The 11,204-nt window shown below is 32.7% G+C and overlaps 1 protein-coding gene across 1 annotated transcript; it reads left to right on the plus strand.

Moving 5' to 3' along the window:
* Positions 1–2,076: 2,076 nt before the first annotated feature.
* LOC146907763 (uncharacterized) lies at positions 2,077–4,767 on the plus strand. Its single transcript, XM_085724639.1, has 5 exons — positions 2,077–2,617; positions 2,720–3,010; positions 3,093–3,420; positions 3,798–3,926; positions 4,088–4,767. The coding sequence occupies exons 1-5, from the start codon at positions 2,303–2,305 to the stop codon at positions 4,222–4,224; spliced, it is 1,200 nt and encodes a 399-aa protein (XP_085580765.1). The 5' UTR covers positions 2,077–2,302; the 3' UTR covers positions 4,225–4,767.
* Positions 4,768–11,204: the final 6,437 nt, after the last annotated feature.

Consider the following 11,204-nt stretch of genomic DNA (forward strand, 5'->3'; position numbering starts at 1 on the left):
AATTCTACTTAGTATTTACGACAAATTAAAATATCACATTAATAAATTATTTTTCTAAGCTTTCATTGGGACCCACTGTAGCGATGCGTTACTTCATCAACCACTGTGCAAAATACAACGCCATTTTAAATTTCCTTACCTCTTCGATAATCCCCTTCAAACTTACCTAAATTGCTTTTACACCATTTCAAATATTTTCTTTCTTTTTTGTTCAACCCAAAAATTAATATTCATTGACAGTAATATATATTTCCTTTCTTAAACCAAAAAATTAAAAGAATGAAATTTTATTCCAAACTCACGCCAATCACTCCTTGCCCACTAAGTTTCTCATTGACGGTAGTGATTCACCACTCATAATATTATTATTTTTTTAGCAAATCACTCATAATTATTTTTAGGAGACACTCATAATATTTATACTTTACCAAATATATATATTTTATGATATTTTCAAAAAAAAATTTAGGATAGAAAATATTTATTTTTATCATAATTATGATATAGATATTATAATTAAAAAGGATTTTTTTAAAAAAATATTTAAAAAAGGATTAACAGCTGTATATTATATTTTCTTAAAGAAAGAACAGCTGTATATTACAGTACAACATTCTTTTATATATGCTAATCAAATAAGACTATATATTTACTTTATTATATTAATTTTTAAAATATATGTGTAACAATGTATGTGTAAACTTTCACATTGAAGGTGGACGCAAATTGAATTATATACATAATATATATTTTTTTTTTTCAAAAATACATAATATATTTTCTTTGGTCAAATAGTCTCTGCTTTTTGACAATTTTAATTAAATAATTCGGTGGTCAGACTTACACACTATAAATGAACAAGACCGTCAATAATATTTTTTAATGTATAAATATAATTTAAAAAAAACATTTTAATTTTAACACATTGTAATCGTAAAATGCCGTAGACCCTAACAATTTATTATACATATAATTCAAAAGAAATTATAATTAAAAATCGACCATGCTAAGTGTCTGGTTGGATATGCGTTTACCAATCTTGAGTTTGCGGGATAATAGAGATAAAGTGATCGTAATTTCAAAATGTTAGGAAAGCACGCTTTTGCGATAACGTGGTTTGTTGTAGTGAAACGTGAGTTGCCAACGCACACTAAGAAAATGACGGCAATATAGAAACTTGACATTGAAGTTTCTGATTTCGCGGGAAATCAATGCAAAATTCATTTTCAAAACGGTTTCTAATTTTACAATGAACCTACACGCGTTTTCATTTCCAAAACGAGCTTCTAATTTCGCGGAGATTCACGCATGTTTTCCTTACCAAAAACGATCTAATTCACGATGGATCTGACGTAAATTTTTATTTCTAAAAACACTTCTTATTTTACAATGAATCTACGCGGGTTTTCATTTTCACAACCGTTTCCAATTTCGTGGAGAATCACGCGCTTTCTCACTCCATAAACGATCTTCTAATTCACAATGAATCTGACGTAAATTTTTATTTCTAAAAACACTTCTAATTTTACAATGAATCTACGCGGGTTTTCATTTCCTAACCGTTTCCAATTTCATAGAGAATCACGCGCTTTTTCATTCCAAAAACGATCTTTAAATTCACGATGAACCTGACGTAAATTTTTATTTCTATAAAACACTTCTAAATTTACAATGAATCTACGCGGGTTTTCATTTCCTAACCGTTTCCAATTTCATAGAGAATCACGCGCTTTTTCATTACCAAAATTGTTCTTCAAATTCACGATGAATCAACGTAAATTATTATTTCCAAAATCACTTCCAATTTCGCTGTGAATCGACGTATAAATTTATTTCTAGAAGAAGTTTCAAACATAATAAAAATTAAAACTTTATAAATCAAATCCTAAAAAGAAAAAAATACCATAAAATAAAATATAAAATTTCTTTATTTAATTATTTAATTAAGTAATTAATCAATTAATTAATAAATATATCGCGTGTGGTACACACTCATCAAACCGCGTGGAAAATCACATCACCGCTCATTTCTCATGTGTGTGTCTCTACAAATACACACTCTTCCCTCTCCCACTCACACACTCTCTCTCTCTTTCACTCTCTCTCTCTCTCTAACTTTTTTTCTCTCTCCCATGTTTCGCATTTCGGTAATCATGGGTCCCTCCACATAATCCCTTTTTCTTTTCCTCTATTAAAATCCTAACAAACCTAACCAAAATCCCTTCACATTTTCTCTCCCTTTTCTTTCCTTTCAATTTCTCTCTGTTTTTTTCTCTCTGTTTTTTCTGTGTTTTCATTTTCCATGGCTGAGAATTTGGACGACGGTGAGTTCTGGCTTCCGCCGCAGTTTCTCTCCGACGACGACGGTGACGACACAACCACCACAAAACCGAAACCTTCTTCGCTTTCGCTTTTCAACAATGGTGAAGATCCTCTGCTTTTTCCTTATGGATTCGCTTGTTCTGATCTCAGTTCACCAATCGATTCTCTTGCTGCTTCAAGCGAAACCGAAAGTGACGATGATGAACAACTCTTTGCTGAGTTAACTCGTTGCTTATCTCGTTCCTCTCTCCATGTTGATTCCAAAGCCTCTGAGAATCATAACAACAATAACTTGGTATGCATTTTTTTATTATTTTTTGGTTTTTCCTTTTGGGGTTTTATTTATTTTTTCCTTTTAGGGTTTTTGCGTTTTGACGTTTTTATTGTCGTTTTGCAGGGAGGTTCACCACAATCAACCCTATGTGCTTTTGGAAATGACTCCAAATGCCGCAAAGGTTCATCAAGCCAAGGTAGCCCTAATGGTGTTTGTGAGAATGCTTCATCGAATTCTACTTTGAATCTGTTGCATGCTGCTGCTGATGAAGTTGAAACTTTGAGATTGAATCAACAAACTGTTCCTCAAAGAAATTCTTCTTCCCCGGTTACTTTACCCTCCAAAAACAACCCTGCTGATTTGAGCTTTTTTGCTCCACAATCACTTTCTCATTATCAATTGCAAATTGCTAATGTAAGCTTAATTTTTCATAAATTTCATATTTTTAATAATGGGTTTTTGTTTTTTTATTAATTAATTTTGTTGGTGATTTTAGTTGCAGAGGATTAGGCAACAACAAATTGCTGAAAGGCTGAACACAATAAGGGCGGGTATGCAGAAGCAAAATGGGGGTGCATTTCAGCAAAGACAAACAAATGGAGGAAGAAATGTTGTTGATGGAAGAAACAACAACAACAACGTTGCTGGTTTAGGTTTGTCATCATCTGCATGGCCAACACTACAACATGCTCAACAAAACCAAATTCAAACTCCACAACCATACATGAGAGCTGTTTTCCTTGGAAATGGTTATGGTAGCAGTACTGGCACTGGTGTGTTCTTACCTCGTCCTGTTGAATCAAGAAATTCAACAAAAAAACCAGGTGATTACTTTTTTTTTCTTCCCATGATGATGTTAATTTTGTCTTGTTTATTTGAAAACTTGTCTTGTACGTTTTTTTGCGTTTTTGGTACAAATGTTTTAATGCATTTAAGAGGGTGGTTGAATATCCTATAGAGAATTTAAAATGTTACAACACAATGGTTGAATCTAGTTAATGTGTGCTACTATTTTATGCTATTATTACCCGTTTTTCGTTTATGACTTAGGTCTTGTTTAATGTACGTTTTTGCTACTGGTTTTAATTGTTTTGGATGTGTGGACCGGTTGTGATATTTAATAATTTTAATTAAGTACTATAAGCTTGATTTAATATTTGTGTTTATGTTAAACTTTACCAATTTTTTTGTGAGATTGTAGCTTGTGCAACTGCATTGGTTCCAGCTAGAGTGGCGCATGCCCTTAACCTAAAGCTTGAAGACTATATAGTGGGGTGCCAGCCGCAACAACACTTGCATCGTTTTAATTCCACCTCTAATGTTGAAAATGGTACTAATCAATTATTTAATTCTTAATTACATTAATTAAGTTGAGTAAGAGTGTACTTGTCAGTATCACTCCCTTATAAACTGTATTTATTTATTGGGGGGTTTATTTAATCAAAAGGGGGTGTATTGAGTATTAAATCTTTGACTTTTGTGTACATGCAGTAGCTGCTGTTGCTCCTCCAAGGCATAGGGGTAATAATGTCAATTCACAAAAGAAGCGCAGCAGCAACAATACCAGCAGGCCTCAGCCAGCAGCAGTGAGCAATGAAATCAAGCTTCCACAGGAGTGGACGTACTAATGATAATGATGAAAATGATATGAAATGGTCCTTTGATTTTGCTTGGTAGCATTTTAAGGGATTTGGGGGAGTATTTTAGGGGATTTGATGTAACAAAAGGAGAATAGTTTTATAGAAGAAACAATAGGTCTTTTTTGGATGAAGATGTAGGAAAATAATAATAATAATAGAAGATAAATGGTTTTTTGTTTAGCAAGAGGCTAAAAATAATGTTAGGAGCCTCTTGGATTAAAAAGAAGTGATTTCAGTATCTCAGCCTGAAATTGCAGTGATATCAGTTACTTTTTGTTCTTTTTGATGAGGGTCATTAGAAAGTCTCTCAAGGAAAGACAAAAATGGTGGTGGATGGGTCAATTTTGTTTATCTTTTTTGTTTGGTTTTATTAGGGTAATAATAATAATAAATTGGTTTGTGGAAGACAATGAAAAAATTAAGAAGGGGCTTTGACCAGATTTGCAGTGGTATTACAGCTCCTTCTTTGATGCCAACCTGTCCACCTTAGTTACTTACTATGAATAATAATACAAGGAATTTTCATTATTACATATTGTCTTTACATTTATGTCCATGCCTTTTTAAATTTGTTTTACATGTTTGCATTTCAAGTTTGAGAATGGTAAGATATTCCTTCCCTCTTAAGCTAGAGATTTTAGTTTAATTATGAGAATGCATTTTTTTAAGGGAGAGTTTTGTCATCTATTTCGATTAACGTCTGTAATTACGTGCATAAGTTACCCCGTTAATAGGTCACTATAGGTTGGTTCTCTAATATTGATTTAGAACCTGGAAATGTGACCGATTCAAAAAAAAAAAAACCTGGAAATGTGTTCTACTTTAAAGTTCCGGGTTCAATTCTTCTCGAGCTTAATTTAAGTAAATTAAGCTCCTTTAGGGGAAAAAAAAAAAACAGTTCACTATATTTTGAGATTTTATTTTGGACCGAATTTTAGATGGTTCCTTTCTTTTAAAAACTGGAAAATGAAGACCAATTAATTAAAATTAAAATTTCAATCCAACAAGTGTCTAATGTTAATGTAAACAAATAATCATGCTCCGTAATAAGGGTCTTTTTATAGTGAGCTGTGCTAAGGACTAGTTGCTTTTTCCAGTACAATTAAAGGCAGCTTTTGCTCTGTCCAAGGAGTGATTGCAGGCACTTTGGATATTGATGTGTACTATTAAATTAACCTTTGAACCATTGGGTATTGGGGTTCTCTCTCTCATCAATGGATAATTTCTGAGAAAACAGAGGGCAAAAATTGAAACGATAAAATAAAGCAAATGAGAATATCATTGATGGGTCATACTATGGTTTGAGTGAGAGTGTACGTATGAATGAAGGAAGATTAGACTGACCATTGCTTGGGAGGGAAGCTTCTGTGCCCCTGAATTTGGAATTGAAATGAATTTTGGGGTACAATATGAGTTTAGTTTGACACGTGTAAGATATATTGCTTTTCAAGTGCTTACAAATCGTTGCTTACAAATCGTTTTCATATGGTGCTTTCTTTCATTAATGGCCAAAAAGTTCCTTCTATAGCCTATCTTGGAACTCACAAATGTGGTGGGGGGCTCATGGCTCATGTTTACTTAGTTTTCAAGGATTTCCAAGAAAACGTAGCTATCTAGTAATGGCATTGCTCTCCCTATTGAATTTTACTACTTACTACTTTTTGTAGGTTTTTTTTGAAAAAGAAGTAATGATTTATCAATTCATTTTTAATTATAATGTTACTCTATCTCTTCTAAAATACATGTCATAATCAACCATTTTTAATGTGCCAAAACACAACTTTAACTATTCTTGCTAAACCAAAAAACTTTGATTGTTCATAACTTTAATTTTCTATAGTAAAAGTTACTCCCTCCGTTTCAAAATGAGTGTCGCCTTAGCCAAAAAAATTTGTTTCAAAATGAATGTCACTTTAAGTTTCCAATGTAATAATAACTTTTTCTTTTCAATTATACCCTCCAATTAATACTCAGCACACTACTTTCAAAGTATTACTTTTAAAACTAACAAATAGTTCATAAGGATAATTTGGTAAAATAACCATTCTCTTTCTTTTAATCATTGTATTTCTTAATATGTGTGTAAACACCTAAAACGACACTCGTTTTGAAACGGAGAGAGTATAAAACTTGACCAATTAATATTGAAAAATGTCTTTTTCCACAAACTAAATTGGGTCGAGATAGATAATCCGATGTGTAATTTGAGCCCGATCTCTGTTTCGATTATTCCCTATTTTATCTGTTATTATTGTGCATGCTTATTTTTTGATCGGATCAAACTCGACCCATTTATTCAGTCCAAGTTTTGTACACTCCCTAGATAGAGTTGTCAAATGGATTGACCTGGTCCAGCTCGGGAGGCTTGACTCCATAAATGGGCCACGTATTATTGAGCCCGTAACAATCTAGGCCATGGGCTAGAGTGGCCCTACTGATTATATATTAGTTCCTCACAATAGTCTATTGTTGAGATATGAAGTTTGTAAATAATTTTTACATTAACATTGAATGTTAATTAAACTTTAGATTTATGCTTTCAATTGAATCATTACTAATATATAGACTTTAAGATTTTTAAATGTTCAACTAAATTTATTCATTTTTATTAAGTTTACATATTAAAAAACAACTGAAAAATGTTGATAGAGGGCCGATTCAAAGCCCGATGGGCTAACTTGATTCATTTTTATATGGGCCAAATGACTAGGCTAAAAAAATTCGATTGTAATGAGGTTAACTTTTGTGAGGTCCAACCCGCTACAAACATATGTGCTAATGGGTCGGCCCATCAAACTGTCTATTTTTGACAACTTTACTCCTAGACACATCATTCGCAGACTTGCCAATTTAACATTTGATATATTATATCATAAAACAAAATTCAATAAATTCTTTTAGAAATTTTAATATTGGAGATTGTACCTTTTGATATACAACAAATAAGTGAATTATGAAGCAGCGAACAATAATTATGTGAGCACTCTCTTACTAAGTTTGATTGACACCTATCCATAAGTAGGAATAAATCAAACTGCTCGACAAGTCATACAACCTAGTTCGGATTTGGATCCTCACTTGCACTTTCGATGCTGCTGTTTGTCCTGCTCCTGCCATCATCCCAGTCATTCATCTATGTTTTTCTCTCTTTTCAAAACTGTCGTTTCTATTTATTTTTGTTATGAATTCTTAGCTGTTGGATGAAACACATGAGGGATAACTGAACAAAAAAGGCAGAAAATGATCCATTTCCATCCTACTTCACACCAGGTTCAAGCAAAAAAAAATAAAAAAAAATATTTGAAGTAGAGAAGGTCAAGATTTTTTCGGAAGAAAACTTGACCATTTTTTTAAAGATTTGAAGTATATCAAACTCAAACTATTTTTTTCTCTGTTCAAAATAACCAACCCAATAAAATGAAAATAATCAAACAAATGAGTTCGAGTGGTTAATGAAATCCATCAAACGACAGATCATTCGAGAGAACCTGAGTTCAAGTCCTAAATGAAAAATTTCTTAGACAAACTATACTTATCTAACGGTCGAACTCCATATTAACATAATTATTTCTATCAGACACCAGCGTGTTATAGATAGAAATGAAAATCAGATGAAAAGGACTCCTTAACAGCCATTTGTAATGGGGTGTTGTGTTTCCATTACTGAAAAATGCATGGCCAACCCAACTCTACACATTGGTAAGATAAGGAAGGAGGTGATGTGGTCAATGGTCATCGTTGATAGTGACATTATTTGTGCAAAGACACAGCAACAAACTAAACACCCTACACAGCACACCACATTGTGTGCTTTACTACTTGCTTCCTTTATTTGTGTCCTTCCGTCTTCTTTTTCTCTTTCTTTATCTTCCTTTTTTCCTTTTTTGGGTGCACTCTCTACGTTAATAGACTTCATTGGAATGCCCGTTTTATCGTTAAGATTTGGAAAATCTTTCCTTGAAAAAGGAGTACGTCGATTTGGTTTAAAGTTGGTTCCAACATTTAACCGTCGTATTTATTCCATTCGGTCACATTTATAAGCAAAAAACACATTTATAAGTTCATTGAATAATTAATATATCCGGTCACATTTATATGTTAGATACATTAGTTATTCAATGTACCTAAAAAAATGTTTTTTTTGCTTATAAATGTGACCAGAGGAAGTATATTTCTTGGGTTCAATTATCTTTGTTGTTAGAAGACAGTTCATATCAGTACAAAAAAAAAAAGACGGTTCATATTATTCTGTGAATTTAGTTCAGTTGTAAAGATATTGTATATTATATGTAAGGGTTAGAGTTTGAACCCAGGACACCCCACTTTTTCACATCTAATTGTGTGAGCTCTATCCGATAGGCTAATTTTGATAAAAAAAAAGAAGACGATTCATATTTTCTTATTAGGAAAAGATATACTACATCAAATTAACACAAATTAAATGCCAATAAAATTATAAAAAATTTAATAAACTCATATATGAAGGATTACCCATTATCCACGAAGTTATACACTATTAATATAGAAATGGATGTATGCGGGGGTACTACCCCCGGGGTAGTACTTCTTGTTACTTGTCCGCCCCTTTGACATTCCTACTTGTCGATTTGTTAAAATAAAACATTATATGAGGTATGCTCTAAATGAATTGGTTCTCCCGAGAAAAGTGACGTCTCCTTAACCCGTAGCCTTTCGAATTCGTGGTCCGGTAACAGAGCTTCTTGTTAGCTTATGTTGATGGAAGCGTGAATTTATCTGAGGTTGGATAAATTTTCTAAATTGTGATTTCCTTTACTCCAAACAATTGACGTTGATAAAGTAGTCGTGTCTCTTGGCTATGGATTCCCTAACTTCTTCAGTTGAGCATTAGCTACACTAAGAAATGCATAGAAAAAATAAAGATAAAGACCGAAAGATAAATGGATAAAAATGCAAAATAATTTATTTGATTGATTGAATGTGTCAATTGCACTCATGAACTTGGTATTTGTAACAAAACTCATGTCTATTAGCCAAACAACCCGTGGCCTACAATGATGAACACATGCATGCTTGGCCAACTCCCTTGCTCTTGAGATTATGGGTTCTAACGTTCAACTTTAGTCCCTTCCTTTATGGCGCGGTCCGTTGACCGAGATCTCAATGCACAACTCCATGGAGATTTTGCCTCTTCTCTATTTTCTCAAATTGGTTAGTGGTGCTATAAAAAAAAAGGGGTCATGTTAACTTGTGCCCTAAGGGTACATGTTAAGCAACCCAAAAAGGGCAACTTAGCATTGGAAAACACAATAGATTAACTTTTAAGAAGTTAAATGCACGACTTTTTATATGTATATTTCTTTAATAAATTCCTTAACATATGCCCTTGAGGGCACAAGTTAACATTTGCCTAAAAAAAACATGAGTTTCATGCATTATTCTCAAGTCGGGCTATGTTTTGACTTAGCCATGAGGCTCAAGCATGACCCACCATTAAGTTCTTCTAGTTGAATTTTTCATTTTTTCTTCATTTACTCCCTCCGTCCCTTAATGTAACCACCCATTTGATTTTATTTTTGTCCCTAAATGTAACCCCCTTTTCAAATTACTAGATGCATTTATTACTTTTTTCTTAAACATACCCCTAATTAATACTACTAACTTATCTTGAAATATGAAAAGTCAAATTTAATACACATTCAAACAAAGGACAATTTGGTAATATTAATACACAAAACAGACACATTAATTACACTGACAACTTTTCTTAAGAAATGTGAAAAATGCAAAGGGGGGTTACATTAAGGGACGGAGGGAGTATTTTGAATGTGATTTTCGTTGATACCTTAGTTGTTGCCTTTTTGCCTAGTTTTAGGTCTTTTTTGTTGGACTCCTTACTTTTTTTATGAAAAATGTTAACGAGTGCCCCAGACACTCTTTAATTAAGACCTTTAAATGATAATTGTTTTTATGAAAATATGTGTAATCAATGCATTGAAAATCAAAATATTTAATCTTTTCATAAATTAATTTTTTTCTTTTGAAAAGTGCTCTAGAACACCCGTTAACAAGACACTTTTTTATAAAAAAAAAAAAGGTATAATCATTGTGAACGGAACATTATGCATTTTCTTTTGGGTAAAAAATAGCGTCTATTCAATGTGTTGCATGTCACAATCTGATATCACAATCTTTTGAAGGTTTGGAAATTGAACACGCATATAATTGAAGAAGTTAAATCACATGTCTGTACTCTGTAATGTGGATTGTGAAGCTGGATTCAATGGATTTGTTTTATACTGTGTTTTTTTGGACTAATTTTATTTTTAGTGTTGAAGCCTCGTGGTCTATTATCATATATTCCCTCCGGGTTCTTGGAGCTTAGCTCAGTTGGTTGGGACAATGCATAAAATATGCAAGGTCCAGGGTTTAAACCCCGGCCACTACACAAAAAAAATATACTCCCTCCGGTCATATTTATAATTATAGGCAAAAAACAACTTTTTAAGTTAATTGAATTACTAATGTATCCGGTCACAATTATAGCTAGATACATTAATCATTCAATGTATCTAAAAAATTGATTTTTGCCTATAAATATGATAGGAGAGAGTATATATTTGTTTCGTGACAAAAAGACCTTAGGATATGAAAAACTTCGTGATATTTTAATTTCAAAGTTGTTAATTTTGGTGTGACCAAGTTCTACAACCGACAAAGTTCCCACATGATGGAGGAGGTCACATGCAACATAGATTTTAATCTGAAAGTCTAACTTATGTCATGATCCTTCAATGACTCTTTGACCAAGCACAAGCATTACCCTACATTGGAATATCTTGCAAGATTACAAGTATTGACTACCTATTGAAAACCATCAAGCAAACCACTGAGGATGAGGTATGTTACCCTTCTTCTAATCATGTGATAGGAAGTCGTTAAAATCTTCAAATACACACCAAAGAAGTAATAGTTGAGAATCCGAAGAC

The sequence above is a fragment of the Medicago sativa genome, chromosome 7 (genome assembly GCF_051527215.1).
Source record: "Medicago sativa cultivar Bolivia chromosome 7, Bolivia_mono, whole genome shotgun sequence".
NCBI classification, from domain to species: domain Eukaryota; kingdom Viridiplantae; phylum Streptophyta; class Magnoliopsida; order Fabales; family Fabaceae; genus Medicago; species Medicago sativa.